This window comes from Coenobita brevimanus, chromosome 14 (assembly GCF_032717465.1).
Source record: "Coenobita brevimanus isolate Jiangsu-jjx chromosome 14, ASM3271746v2, whole genome shotgun sequence".
NCBI lineage: Eukaryota > Metazoa > Arthropoda > Malacostraca > Decapoda > Coenobitidae > Coenobita > Coenobita brevimanus.
The window spans coordinates 9,948,853-9,965,186 of NC_136967.1; the positions used below are offsets into that span (position 1 = coordinate 9,948,853).

At 40.3% G+C, this 16,334-nt stretch overlaps 1 protein-coding gene across 1 annotated transcript in view; it reads left to right on the plus strand.

Annotated features, from left to right (window-relative positions):
• The window catches only part of Lrrk (Leucine-rich repeat kinase), a 540,691-nt gene that overhangs the window by 287,738 nt on the left and 236,619 nt on the right, over positions 1 to 16,334 (plus strand). Inside the window, exons 3-5 of the mRNA XM_080286185.1 lie at positions 32 to 176; positions 7,221 to 7,357; positions 12,578 to 12,731. Coding sequence (XP_080142311.1) covers positions 32 to 176; positions 7,221 to 7,357; positions 12,578 to 12,731 — 436 coding nt within the window. The remainder of the gene's footprint in view (positions 1 to 31; positions 177 to 7,220; positions 7,358 to 12,577; positions 12,732 to 16,334) is intronic.

The following is a 16,334-nucleotide window of genomic DNA, read 5'->3' on the forward strand; positions in this document are numbered from 1 at the left end:
GATAATGATAATGAAATATATATTAATACAGAGCATGTGAGGAGGGACAGCGTGAGATGGTGCGGCTGTTGCTGGACCATGGGGCAGATGGTAGAATACACCCGGTCACCAAGTACTCCCCACTCTACATAGCCTGCTACTATGGCCGTCGGGACATTGCTGAGATGCTGCTCAGGGTAAGGGTGAAAGGGATATTCATTGTAACTGGAGAAAGGTAGTTAGAGTGAAGAAGTGAGAATGTACAATAAATACAGACACACTTCAGGTTAACGTGAATCTCGACTCTCAGAAATTCCACATTATGGAAGGGTCTTACAGTGTGTTCAGTATGTCTTTTTATTATTGCCAGTGTTCTGTACATTTCTGTTTATTATTACAGTGTTAACAATATATATTACAATGTTATTACAGTGTGTGTGTGTGTGTGTATTTACCTATTTGTATTTACCTATTTGTAGTATACAGGAATTGAGCAATGCTCGTGTTGTCCTGTCTCCATATCCACATTTATCAAGTCTACCTTTACACACATGAATGTTTTTCTCATGCACCACCTCTTTGTCTAAGTCGTTCCAAATATTTAAGAATATACCTAGGTGTGATATACAGGAAATGAACTACGCTCGTGGGGTCCCGTCCCTGTGTTTCAACAAGTCAAACTTAGCTCTAAACTCATTTAAGTTTTTGGACTGGACGATCACTTTGTCCAGACTATTCCACAGGTCAGTGCATCTATACGGAAAACTGTTTTTTTTGATGTCCCTCAAGCAACCTGTCATTTTTCTTACCATGTCCCCTTGTTGCTCTCCCATCCCATACAAACAGATCCCTGTCAATTTTGTCTACTCCCATCTTGGCCCTGAACACTGCAGTCATGTCACCCCTCTCTCTTCTTTCCTCAAAGGATGGCAGACCAAGCTTTTCTGGTCCTTTTTGATAGATCTGTCAGGCTAGGGACCATTTTGGTTGCTCGTCTTTTGTTTTGTGTAGGAACCACACCACTGCCGCATATTCCAACCGGGGGCGTATCATAGCCACAATCAATTTTTTCATCATCTCTTCATCCATGTAACGAAATGCCACTCTTATATTTGTCAAGAGCTTATATGTCTCTCGAACAGTCTTGTTAATGTGTTTTTCAGGTGACGAATTATCTTGGACCAACACTCCCAGGTCCTTCCCTTCCCTCACTTTTGTGATTGGTTCATTATCCATCGAATAATTCTTTGATTCCTACTTAGTACTTGTACCCATTTCCAGTATTTTACATTTTCTTGCAGTGAAATTCATTTCTTATATCTGGCTCCAATTATAAATCCTGTTCAGATCTTCCTGCAGCATTTTACAGTCTTTCAACTTCTACTCTCTTTATAATCTTTGCATTGTATGCAAACAGACTTGCATAACTGTTCATTCCATTCACCATATCATCATCATCATCATTGTCGTCGTCGTTGTCTGGACCTCCTTTCCCACCTTAGGGCAGGGTGAAAAGTAGCAGTGTCCAGACAGCCCAAATTTGTCCAGTCCAATGGGCCATGCTTCCATTCTCTCACCATTCAAGCCCCCAGAATCCTGGTTTGTATCTGATATGGCAGAAACATTCACCACATTCTGTAGCTTCACATAAACCAGTTTTTTCAAACTCAGTCCTTCCCAAGGGCACACTTATGTTGTGTTGATGGTCTGAGGGCCAGGTCTACCTAAACAATAATACAGTATATATAATACGACAAAGCCACAGCCTAGTCAAACGTTCGGAGGAGCCTCTAACCTTTGCAGTGGCACTGGCTTCTGCTTCAAGTTATTGATAATATTTAAATAAAAGTTTCATGACATATTTGTTCACCAGTAAATTATTCAAATGGTATTTTTATCCATCAAATTATCAGTAAATATTTCCTAACAGTGCTGTAATATTTGTTCACTTGATCATATGACATATTTTATGGGATTTTCCATTCATTATTTCTCATTTTTGCTCAAGTCATTGTGGGCCACTCTTCGATGGACACATATGGCCCACAGGCCACCAGTTTGACACCTCTGACATAAATGTATCCAGTAGAGTCACTCCGGATGCTGTCACATTAAAAAAGGGTGCCAAATCCTTGATCATGCACATCTCCTCACAATACTGTATTTATCCTGCCAGCTCAATCTCGTCAGTCCCCCAACCTCACCGACTTCCAAATCTCTCTTCCTCACACACTCATCCACCATATCCCTCCACCATCTCCTTGGCCTACCTCACCTCCTCTGTCCTTCAAATTTGCTCAGATATACCTTTTTCACCACCCTGTTGTTATCCATTCTCTCAACATGACCATACCATCTCAGTACACTCTCTGTGATTTTGGTGTCCACAGACTTCCTCACTCCACATCTTTCATCTGTCTATCTATCTATCTATTGCGAGATGCCACAATCCCATAAGGGGTGGCCATTTGACTTTGAGTTAGTTGTTTTACGGGAAGGGGCACTAACCCTCCACCAACCCACTTGTACTCTGTACTCCACATATATTCCTCACCAGTCACATCTCCACTGCTCTCACTCCTGACTTTTCATTTTCATGCCACACCATTGTCTTGCATTCATATATTAAAAGTTGGCACTAACACTCCTTCATGTAAGCCTCATGCAGCTGCAACACTCAACCCTCTGTTTTTTATCAAGGCCTTCATTTCACCAGCTACTTTCCTTCCTTGTGTCACTCTACTTTCCACTTCTTTTGCACATTTTCCTGTCTTTTCTATCACTGTACCCATGTATTTGACCTCTCACCAATTCCTGTCTCTCTCCATTCACTGTAACATCGCACTGGGATTCACCTTCTCTCTCAGTAACCATCACTTTACTCTTTTCTGCATTTACTCTCAAGACACGATGCTCACAGACATCAGCAAGACTCTGCACTAGTCTACCAAATTCTTGTCCGGTATTTGCAAGTACTGTAGTACTGCATCATAATTTACGTAAATCAGGAACATTACGGGCTCTAGCACCGAGCCCTGTGGGACTCCACTTGTTACTGCCCTCCACCTGACATCCTGTTGTTTATTACTGTCCCCATCTGTCTGTCTCTCATGGAATCTCTCATCCACTCTAAGAGAGTCCTCTTCAGTCCTATATGTTCCAGTTTACACATTAGTTTCTTATGGGGTACTTTGTCAAAGGTTTTCTCCAGATCTAAATATACACAATCCACCCAACTATCTCTCTCCTGTAGCACATCAGCCACCCTTGAGTAGAAGCTCAGTAAATTAGAGACACACAACCTCCCAGTTCCGAATCCAAACTGACTTTCTGCTAAAATGTCCTTCTTTTCCAGATATTTTATCCACTTGTCTTCTAGGATTCTCTCGCACAATTTTGCGACCATGCTGGTCAGGGACACTGGTCTGTAATTCAGTGGTTCTTCTTTACTCCCTGCTATAAAAATTGGTACCACATTGGCCCTTTTCCATTGCTGAGGCACTTTCTCTTCTTTCAGAGAACATACAATTAAACCATGAATCCTCTCCGCCAGTTGTTCTCTGCATTCCATCAGTATCCAGTTAGATATTCCGTCAGGTCCTGGGGCCTTCTGTACATCCTGAGTTTCCAATGATTTAAACACTTCCCGCTCTTCTACTTTTATGTCTTTGAACACTACATTTCTAATCACTCCCTCCCCTTCCACAGAATCACTTTTTTTTTTTTTTTTTAAGCAAAAACTGATTGGAAACATTTGTTCATCATTTCAGCTTGCATTACCACATCTTTATAAACCTTTCCTTCTACTCTCAGCCTATTGAGTCCATCCTTTTGTTTTAATTTGCCATTAACAAACCTATAAAACAATTTAGGTTCTTCCTTACATTTGTCAGTTGCACCTTTTTCAAAGTTTCTTTCTTCTTCTCTACGTATTCTTGTATATTCCTTTCTGGTTCTTTTATATTCTTTCTTTGATCTCTTGTTACCTCTCTTTCTCCATTTGTTCCCTGCCACATCCCTTTCTTTTTTTTGCTATCATACACCTTCTGTTTAACCAGTCCATTTTGCACTTCTCGTTCCTACTTACTCTTGACACATATTTTTTCACACCCAAATTATAGAAGTCAAGAAAGGTATCTCACTTCTTCTGCATCTATACTGTTTTTCTTAATTTTCTCCAGTCTGCTTCTTAGAAAAATTTCCTCAATCCTTAAAAATTTGCTTACCCAAAAATGTATCTTCCATGCCTGTATGGCCCATCTCTTGGCACTGCGTTCCCATCTATCATTTGAAGCTCAGTCACTACATGATCACTTTTTCATATAGGACACAGATATTTCAGAGATTCAGTTACATCAGGGTTTTTGGTTAGCAGTTAACCTAGTCTTGTTGGTGTGTCATCACTTCTAAATCTTGTCTCTTCTTTGACCCACTGGGTCATTACATTATGCATTGCTGTATTTAACAGTATACTGCCTCACAAATCTTCACTACCTCCTGAGTCCCATTCCTCCCAGTTCACCTCTTTACAATTAAAATAACCTATCAGGATTATGTTGTTGCTTTTCTTAGTCACATTCTGTAGATATCTAACCATGTCTGACAACATCTCCTGGTATTCATCCTCATTCCATGCCCTTGTCTTAGGGGGAACATACGCTACAGTGATGTCTCTCTTGCCTGTCCATCTGGTATCTAGTGTCATATTTATCATTTCAGCCCTGCCTTCTCCCAGTTCCACATTATTGTATCCACATTTAAGCTGTTTTTCACTGCTGTCATCACTCCTCCCATTTTTCCTTTTCAGTCACTTCTCCATAATTTGTATTTGCCATCTCTGATTTGGATATCAATATCCTCTCTTAACTTAGTCTCTACATTGCACATAATATCTGACGATACCCTTAGGAAATCGTTAATTTCTAGCCTTGCTGAGATTAAACCATCCACATTAGCATATGCCACTTTCAATCTTCTTACTGTTTTTGTTTTTATTCCCTTATTCTCTCTCTCTCTCTCTCTCTCTCTCTCTCTCTCTCTCTCTCTCTCTCTCTGTCAGTACTACAGTACTTCCTCAATGTCTGATCTATAACTCTCCAATAGATCTCTGTCTTCTCTTCCTCTGTTCTCTGGTCGCCTTTTTCCTCGGTTGCCTTAACTAGCTCCTTTATTTTAGCTCATTCTTCCTCATTTGCATCTCTTCTTAACCAAGTACTCTTGCACCCCTCCTTGGCTGCTAGTTTCCATGTCTTGTTCATGATTTCATTTTCTGTGATCCGAGACTTTAACTTAATTTTAGTGACCTCTCCCCTCCCTCCTCGTATCTTCCCAATCTAAACACCTCTTCAGTCGCTTCTTGAGCTTCGTTGTCACCCTCCATAACCATTGACACTATCTCTTTAGCCCGTCTCAGTTATTCATTTTTCCTTTCCGATCTTACAAGAAATAGATTTTTCCTTCAATCCTGAAATTATCATGCATCCCTGACTAGTGATTCTCTGCCTTTTAGTACCCTAACCACTTCCTTCTCCACATTATCCTGGCTTTCATTTCTCTGTTTTTCTGTAATCTCCTTTAGTTTTTTTTTTCCCTTTCTGAATTTTCTTCCACCCCTTGTGCTCATCTTTGATTTCCTTAATGTGCTCATCTTGCATCCTTGTTTTTGATTCATTCTCATTGTTTACTTTTCATCCTATCTCATTCTTCTTGCAGCCTCTTATTTTCCCTCTGAGCTGATTTACATCATTTGTGGCCGATTCATAACTCACTTTTAATTCTGTTACTTCTCCCTCTTGCTCAGCACTGCGTGAACATATGCTCTGTAACTAGTTTGACAATTCCTTAATCTCTCTCTCTTGTTATAGTGTTTGTTTCTGCAACTCTCTAAGTACAGACCATACCCTTTTTAATTTCTGGGCATTCCTTTCAGCCATTTTGTCTATACTTGCTGCTCGTATTTGGTTCAGTTTAATACTTCTTCCACTCTGGTCTTCATTGGAGAAACCTGCATATTCACCTTCATTAATGTAAACAGTGGACTCTCTCCTTCCACCATTATACAGACATATGAAAATTTTAAACTTCTACTGTGACTTGTGCTCTTATCTGACCGAATCCTTTGGCTTTTTCACAAATATCAGGTGGGACCACCACTCACGCTTTCAGTTTACATAATAAGCTGGCTTCCTTTTCGCTGCTGTTTTAGCAATAGTTCCTTACAGTCAGCACAGAGCTGCTCCTTTGTCAGCGACCCATGTGTGTGTGTGTGTGTGTGTGTGTGTCTGTGTCTGTGTGTGTATGTTTCTCTCTCTCTCTCTCTCTCTCTCTCTCTCCCCCATTTTGTTGATGTATCTGCAAGTGTATAGCAGTACTGTATATCAAAATAATGTGTGCAAATATGGCATGTATGCAGTCTTCTGGAGTAAAATGTTGTGTAATGCAGGAAGTGTCTGCAATGTACTAATCAGACAGGCAGTTGATTTGGTGCTTGATTAAGGAGGAAGCACTTTAAGTGTAGTAATCTTATTGTAATGTGAAACAGAACTATTCAGACTTTTTTTTTTTCTCCCTCTCTCATCCCTAGGTGGCCTGAGATTCTCTTATCATGTACAGTGATGCTAGGGAAGTTGGTTGGTCTTCAACCCCAATTGATATGGACTACTGTATGTCCATCAAGTCTCAGATCCCTTACATACCCCACAAGGGATAACATAGGATTTTTGTTTTTTTTAATGCAAGAATGTAAAATATTGAAAAAATGAATGAAAATCTGGTTGAACCTTATTCCAGATATTCTGTAGAAAATTGTTTTGTCACCACAGAAGGTACAGTACTTGATTAGACAACAGAGCCATCTTTAATGTGACTGATATACAGTACCTGTATTAAGGTGAATATACTGTAATAATATTGATTGTGTTTGGTTTCAGAGGTGATGTTTTAATGTTCTTTGAATGGAGAATACTCAGGAACTTTATTCCATTGAGTTAGGGGATGTCTTTTCTGTTTAATTCTTGCCACCTTCTGACAATTTCTTCAGCCTGGGAGAGATTATTTGAGCTGTAGAGATTGGATGTAGCCTAAATAAATCCCATCAGTACTTGTTACCTTTCATAAGTTGAATGAAGAGCTCTGATGGCAGCATGAACAAATTAAGAAAGATGTCACCTAACTTCAAGGACTAAAAAAATTGAAGCCATGTTATATAAAGGTCACAGACTAGTGCGATAATTTTGTTGCAGAAATTTCCAAGTTTGGTGAGCGTATGCACTGTTGAGATGTGGCTTCCTCTCCATGCCTGCATCATCAATGGCCATAGCTCCGTCCTGGAACTTCTTCTCAAGTTCCCATACCCAGATGAAGTTCTCCGCAAGTTCTGGTATATCTGCTGTTATTTTATTAATTAATTATTATTATTATTTATTTATTTTTTTTTTTAAACTCTGTAGTGTACTTTATAGTTTCCATGAGTGAGGCACTGAATCATAGCAACAAGAAGTTATACCCCTCTTTATGGATGGAGAAGATGATTATGTTTACAGGTGTTGCCACCCTCCAGATGTACTGGTGCAGCTACATGCAGGTTTCTCCTCCAGACATCATGGTACTCTAACAAAAAAGCAATATGCATATGGCCCACTCTCTGTACTAACCACACCATGACCTCATTTACTGTTACTTAATTCTCATAACACAGACACCCTACCAGCATAACCCTGGTAAAATACTGCACAGTATCTATCAGAGCCACTAGTTGACATTTACAGATTTCTTTAGCTTGTTAGGTTCATGTCTGTTTGTATCAGGAGACACAGCATATCTGTATAAACAACGTACAGTGCCTTAGGAAAGTATCCGTACTTAGGGGCAGATAGTTTTGAAATCATACGTTCACCTCAGGTGTGTTTTCGTATCACATCGTTGGTTTTTCAGTTTGTTTACCACATAGTTGTTCTGACACTTTTTTGAGGTACTGTACATTAAAGAATATATGTTTGTATGGATTAGCCCTGTGCTCTTTATGGATGGTCTCTGGGCTTCATGGTTTTCTCGCAACATTTTAATTAAGTCCAACAATCTTTAGGCTTGATCTTAGGACCTCATTTTGAGAGTTCTCTGGTTTACTTGCAGAGTTTATCCTGTCCATGTTCAGATCTGCACAGTGTTTCACTTAATTGGTTTCACATATTCTTTCTATATCCAGTCCACTTCAGCCCACTTAAAAGCATCAATTCATTTATGAAGGAATGCCTAGGTATCATCTTTTCCCCCCTCAAATTGGTGTTATATATCCATCTTATCACTCTTATTTCAGCCTGTTACTTCTGCAACCATATTCCAATTTTACCGCTAATATTTCACAGTAATAGAGCATCACACTTCTCACACATTTCTCTGCCTATAGCCAGGTCCCTTAATCCTAGAGGGAGTGTCCAAGAACAAATTTCCACTGTCATTCAGTCCTCTGACCTCAGGCGCCCTATCCTTAGTTCACTCCTCCCTCATATACCTTTCCACCCATCCCTCAGTCTTATACATAGTCTCTCTCACCCCCTCCCTCCCTCCATCTCACTCACATACACTCCTAGTCAGTCATTTTCTATTCTCTCCACTTAACCAAACCATCTCAGGGTACTTCTAATGCTTTCCAACATACCCACATCAACAACACAGTGCTCCTTTACATCCTCAGTTGTGTATATACTCCACATGCTCTGCTTGAATAACTCATTTACACATGGTGTATAATTTTCAGTATGGAAAACAGCACTCAGAAATTCTTTCATCCACCTCTGATTTGCATTGAGGCTACGTCTGCATCATCCACTTGACTAATCACTTCCCACAAATTCAGATCACATATTCAAGAACCACATCCATATGATATGTATCCCCCACACATGAAACACTCATTACCAATGTCAGTACATCAGACAATCTACCATTCACACCACAGCTTCTCCTATGTACCCATCCACCACAAGCACCATACAAGATGGACTTAGAACCATTCCCTTTCCTGGATTTGGCACAGTGTCAGTAACCACTCTTCACCATCATAGTTCTGACTACCTTACTAGCTGAAACATTTTCCATGCTTACAGCAAGAACTAAACCTTTCAGGATTATACAGCTGGGCAAACCATCTCATGCAACTTTTAAAATATCCCCTTATGTCCACAGCAGCATCACAGCACCCGCAAATTTCCTCATTTGTCTCTCTGTCTTTTCATATTACTGCACGCTGTATTCTCATAGAACTCATTTCTACTGCACTCACTCCTGACTTCTGTCCTTCCAGCAGATTCTAGGCTTTGCATCTTTATATTTTTATTTAGTGATCACAACACTGACAGTAACTTCCATTCCTCCATTCTCACCTCCCTGTTCCATTTCTGTCTTCACATTGAAATGAATGTTGTATACTGCAAAGAAGAAATTACAGAGGTATAAAGGTAATAGAGAGAGTTATAGAAGGTGTTATTAGAGAAAGAGAATATTGATGAGATGTAGTTTGGGTTTATGCCAGGGAAAGGAACCTCTGATGCCACATTCATTGTTTGACAGCTTGAGGAAAAATATATAGGAATGAAGAGGGAACTGTACTTTGTTGATTTGGAAAAGGCTGTTGACAGAGTATCTAGAGAGGTAGTGAAGTGGGCAATGTGAAAGCTTGGGATCGAGGATTGGCTTGTTAGGGTGGTTGTGGTCATGTATGTGGGTGCATGCACCAAGGTAAAGGTGAATGGAAATTTGAGTTATGAGTTTTCAGCATGTGGTGGTGTGCTTCAGGAGTCAGTTTTGAGCCCCTTGTTGTTTATCATGATACTTGAAGCCCTCTCACGTGACTTCAGAAATGGACTCCTGTGGGAGATGTTGTATGCTGATGATTTGATGTTGATTGCAGAGAATGAAAGGGAGGCGGAGGAAAGATTTAGGAAGTGGTGAGATGGTATGGGACAGAAAGGCTTAAGAGTAAATGCAGATAAAACAAATCTGATGGTATGTAGGGCTGGTGACAGTACCATCAAAGAAGAGGGAGAGTGGCCATGTGTGATTTGCCACAAGGATGTGGAAAGTAATTCCATCTTCCGCAGTGTCCGTGATAAGTGGGTGCATAAGAAATGCAGTGGTATTAGAGGTAGACTGCAAGTTAATGGAGATTTCATGTGTGCGGTGTGTCGGGGAGAGCAGGTGGAGATTGTCAGGCGTGAAAGGGTTGAACATGCTGGTGCGTCTCTTGAGTGTGTGGAAGAGTTTTATTGTTTTGGAGACATTTTATGTGCTGGAGGTAGGGCAGGAGCTGGCTCTGTGGCTAGAGTGAGGAGTGGTTGGAAGAAGTTCAAGGAGCTGTTGCCTTTCCTGACATTGAGAGGGCTCTCCCTCCATGCTAAGAGATCTTTGTGTCCAGCATGTGTTAGGAGTGTAATGCTGTGTGGTAGTGAGACCTGGGTAGTAAAGGAAGAGGATATTTGCAGGCTCAAATCTACAGAAATGACAATGATTAGGTGGATGTGCAGAGCATCTCTGAGTGTGAGGCCTGGGGGGGCTAGGTTAACAATGGAAGATTTGAGAGGTAGGATGGGACTGGAGTGTATTGGTGTTGTGATGAGGAGAGGTAGATTGAGGTGGTTTGGGCATGTAGAGAGGATGGGTGATGATAATTGGGTGCAGAAAGTGAGAAGTGTTAATGGTAGGGGTAGGGTTGCGAGAGGTAGACCGAAAAAGACCTGGAACAAGGGCATTGTGTTTAACCTCAGAGATAAGGGTCAGAATAGGGAAGCTGCCAGAGATGAAGCAGGATGGAAATAAACCATTAGGTGACCAAGGCTGACACGTGCAAGCATGTTGGAGCCTTCACAAATGAAACAAAATGAAATGAAGTGTTAGAAGTATAATGCTTTATGATAATTAAGCCTGAGTATTTATAAAATGTTGACATCTGTAGGTCAGACCATATAGATTCAAATATTTAGACTGGTGTGCAGTGCATTCCCAAATGGCTGAGCTGTAAATTGTAGAAGTGTGAATGAGCCATGCGGAAGTCAGCCGGGAAGAATGCATTGGCGATGTGATGAATAGACATAAGAAAACTCACAGTAATGTCCGTCAAAATGATTTTATATTCAAGACCTGAACAGAGATGCTGCCAGATATCTTGTAACTTGGAGAATGGCTATCATGTGTTGAAGGCTGACACTTCCAAACATGACAAAATTAAGTTCCTTCCTCCAAAATAAATAAATTAAATAAATAAATACAAGAAATGTACCCCTCATTTACTTCCACATGTTTTCTTCACCATCTTTCTTGCTGCAAATATTTTATCCCAACATCCCATTGCATCCCTACAGCCACCTTAAGCCACTGTCATAATGGTACAAAACCCAATGGCAGAACAGAATAGACTTCCAAAATTAGCATTACCTACCAGACAGTGTGCCATGATGAAGCCACCTTCTTCATCTTTATTGAGTTCACCCCACTCAGCTGGTCACAGCTGAGGCCACTAGATCTGACTCCCTAGCAGATGACGTATACCAAACAGCCACAACCAGAGTAAGCTCTGCAGGGAAGAAGGAGACTGCGAGTGCTCAACATATTTGTTAACATGAACAATACGTGAGAAAGCTGTGATCCCAAACTGGAACCTCTTAAGGTTTTTCTTCTTAAATTCAGGACTTCTGCAGTGCCATAGAGCTGGAAAATCCCTCACTTGCACAGTTTAAAAGGCCTTTGCATTACTGGACCAAAAATATGACTTGTTGCCTTCCATGCTGCTATGCAGCGTTCATGAATACCCTATATGCCTTTCCAACGTGCACTGGCCATTCTTGTAAGCAAAAACATCAAGTGACATTCTGTCATAGGTACCACATTTCATTGTATTTGAAAATTTTCACAAATTATTCAGAACATAATAAGAATTATATAACAAAACATTATACACAAGTTTACTAAAGATAGTGAAATAATCATGACAATTCTGAATTTAGTTTTTGCTATGACTGCAGAGTTCAAGATAACAGACATCTCACGCTACTCAGCCACAGCTGGGATGAACTCTTTAGAGAAGGAGATTATGGAGTTCTGGACAGCAATGATAAGCATGGATGTCCACGGATGGGTCTGGTGGTGGAATGCACATAGCTATCCCCGACACTCCCATGGCAGCAAAATTGGACACCCATGGCAAATTTGATGTCCATGAGTCGCTGTGTGATATTAGCTTTATTCATCACTCTGCAGGCATTTTTTATACTATCCTTTCCTTCTGGGTTATCATTCTTTCTTTTACCTTTATTACGATACTCAGCAGACTTACAATAATTTTACAATATGTTACTGTATAATACCATACCTGTGCCCTGTGCACAGTATGAATACATATATAATTGGCTATTTGTATTTTTCTTGATCGATATACCATGCCTTCATTTACTTGGTGTCTTCAGATTGGTCATTACCCTGTTTTGTTATAATTTCTTATATTTCCAGAAACCTGTATTGTTGGTTTTAATATTGTATACCTGTCTTTTTGTTATATGATGTAAGTGTTCCTTCAGAGCCATTCCTCACATTAGTATGTGTTTTACAGGGACAAGTCACTTCAGTATGAGTATGAAATGGCATTTGATATCAATGCAAAAGATGTGACGGGCCAGAGTGCTCTCTACCTTGCCTGTTATGTGGGTAATCAGAAACTTGTCGACCTTCTTCTTAAGCACAGAGTCCATGCCATTCAAGTCAAGGTTAGTCATGCTAAGGTTTCAGTTTGGATAAGGAAGATAAGATGAATTTTAAATGGATCCACAAAAAGTTGTCAAGTTCTGTTGAAGTAAAATTATTTTATAAGATTTACAATAGATCCAGCCCAAAGTTGGGACTGTTTAAGCTAGCCTTGCTTAATTGAAAATTTTACCCAAGTTAGGTAAAAGAACATTAATTTTAAATAATTATGCATTTCCACTTTCATGTAGCTCATTTTATTTGTAGTGATACATACATACAAGTAAGACCTCTTTAAACTGGACTTTTGTAAGCCTTAAACTCCAAGAAGTCAGATGCAGTTTTGACTTGCTGGTACAGCTCAGTATTTTCTTGTCCATCCATCCATCCATCACCCAATTCTACGTTGCCCCATGAGAAGTGTAGGAGCCCGGGGCTAGGCAAATTGGTCCTGACATTTAAGATGAGAGTGACCAACCACAGTCATCCTTGAGTGGTATTATGTGAGCAGTAACTCCAACCTCGCCTTGGATATAAACCTTCACCAGCTTAATCCGATTGGAGCGCCGCAATTACCCTCTGAACCACCAGGCGCCATAATTTGGTTATATGGTTACCACCCAGCATAGTAAATGGTTTCTTGGTGTACAGGAAACCATTCAGCTCGTCACTCAGTGTACGGTCACCCACAGGCAGAAGGAACAGGAAAGAATGAATGAATGAAAGACAAAAGAGGGAGTTTTCTTGTCATGATTTTTATTTAAATGTGTGTAGCCTTTCAGTAAGAAAAAATTATAGTTTTCCAAAAATAGCTACCCAGGAGTTTTTATTTATTTTTATTTTTTCGGATGGTTTAAAATAGCAAAAAGGTTCTAATTCCTCCTTGGGATAGGGTGGTCATGGTTAAGCCAGATGTTCAGATAAGTTTGACAGGCTAAAGCCCCAATTTGTCAGATTTTAGGAGGTCTTATTGTGTCTGTAGTAAGAACATCCAATTATGGATTATGGATGTAAGGTAGTTGTAGTATTAGAGTTAGATCTTTGTGTGAGGCATTTAGCCAAATAACAACGAACATGCCAAGTCAATGTTTTGAGGTAAACTGTTAAAAATTTGTTTTCATCATAACTCATTAGCCAATAGTCCGATTTCAATAAACAATGTCTCAAAAAATAGAGATGGAAAAATACTTTAAGACACATAAGAATAAAATACAAAATATATGATATATCAGGTTATGCTGCTGCTCAGTTATTAACCCTGTACTGTAGTACCTCTGTTTAAAAAAAAAAAAAAAAATGAAGATAACCACGGAAATGAAAAGAAGGACAATCACCAACCCATGTACAATCAAAGACACAACTATCTTCCCAGTTCCATCTAAAGAAAATATACACTTAGCGAAATACAATGAAAACCCCATCTCTACTGTTGTGTGTTTCAAATGGTTTGATTTTTTCTGCTAAATATTCGTCAAACTTTGGGAAGATAGTTGTGTCTTTTATTGTACACTAGTGCTGCATGTATTCAAGTGTTGTGGGGGGGGGGGGGAGGCGTGAGGATAAACAGGAGTCTAGTATATCGTCGGTCTTGTGCCTTCCGTTCATCACCAACTTGTTTCAGATTAGGACCAGTGCCTCGCTTGTCAGTTTCCACTGATCCAGTTACAGTCACTTTGTAGAGTGCAGAACGAACTCAACGCTCACATAAACTGTGAGTGCTGAGGAATGATGATCAACAGACATCGTAAGTCACATTGACATACTCAACACAATAACTAATCGTACTTGACTTGCGTGATTTATGGCCCTTGACACGAGGCCGCTTCATAGCAACACTTTTCACATGACTGGCAGTGTAACTGTTCTGTCTGTCATAATCACTCATTGCACCAAAGGCTGTAAATAAATCACCTACTTTATCATTGCCCAAGTTGTTGAAGCAGCCACACTTACAAGGAGGACCGATTTTCCTAGCTAGCACTGCCTTTTTTGTGCTATAACTCAGGTGTGCTTCCCCAGCATTTCGTTTTTGCTTGGCAACTGCATGTTTCCAGGAAGATGGATCACGTTTTCACTTACGTGTATGCTCAGGGACTCTTGGTCTTCGTCATTATGTAAGTCACTCATGCTGCGATGTAAATCACTGTAAATGTGAGGTGAAAATAATGTAATAAACCAAAAGCATGTCTGAGTGGCTTACAGTGTAAACCGAACTGGGACAGGCAGGATCTGATCACACCCACCGGCCAACATACCCACAAAACACGGCCGTTAATTGGCTGTGAGTGAGACGTCATCGTGAGACCCACCGCTTATTGGCAGCCTGGAGGAGTGCTTGCTGGCAAGTTCATCTTTCTTCCACTACAGTTTTCCTCAGGAGAGACATGGGCCATGTGTACCAACCTGCAGCATGTTTGGACAAGAATCCACTTTGTTGTATAGGACTTTTGACCATGTAGTAAAGACGAACATTCCTTGAAAATGTTTCCATTGGATAGAAAAATGGTGGACGAGTGTGTTGCGACCTAAATCTCAGTTTTAGATATTTGGCACGTTTGTCGGTATTCAACTAAACACCTTATATTTTCTTGATAGAATGAGGGATGACAGTCTTTCATCATGTTATATAGATGGTTAGTAAGCAACTGAAGAATGTATGTAGGTTTATGACTGCCATGTCTGAAAGTTAATGTAAATAAAAGTAAAGTGTTAAATGTTGAAGGCGATTCATAGTAGTAGGTGGGGGCGCTCATCATCCACACAGAATGTAATGCTGCTCTCGGGGATTGCCCATTCCTCTCTTTCTTCCTTCTTTCCTTTCCTTCCTCTTCTGTGTTTCTTTCCTTCATTCTTTCCTCCTCCTTCTGTCTATGAGTGACTCTACACTGAGTGACATGCCAAATGGTTTCCTGTACACTGGTCAACCATTTACTATGCTGGGTGGTAACCATTTAACCAAGTTATGGCACCTGGTGGTTTAGTGGGTACGCTTCAGTCAGATTGAGCCCGTTCAGCTTCACATCCAAGGGAAGGTTGGGGTTTATTTCTCACGTTTTGCGACTCAGAGATGAGTGAGGCTGGTCACTGTCATCTTAAATGTCAGGACCAACTTGCCTAGCCCTGGGCTCCTACACTTTTCAGGATTAGATAATGAATGAATGAATGATTTCATTAAGTATTTGTGAATTGAAGGATTGAAATATGCAAGTAATGCTGTATGTTGCACGGTGGGAAAAAAGAGGGAAGTGTGAAAAGAAAGTGGAGAGTCGAGTAGTTCAGGGAAGGCAACTGACCCATTTCTTGAAAGTCTTAATGTGGAATAGAGAGTAGAGTGCAGAGGCTACAAAAGGACTGTTTAAAAGTGTGCTGGTGCATTACATAAGAGTCATTGGAAGGACAGGTAGTTGGAGTAGGTCAGTAAGGTTAAGAAATCAGTGAATTTGTATTAGCAGTAGTAGTTGTAGCCCCAAGTTCATTTGAAATGTGAACCTGTTGGGCTGCAAACTGAAGTTGCCCTTTTCTGGCAGTCCACCATCCCCTTTGAGGGGATGGTGAGAGAGTTTAGGGATTCAAACAACCAGGCAGCAGAATTGCCCAACTATATCAGTTCCACTGCATGAAGGCGT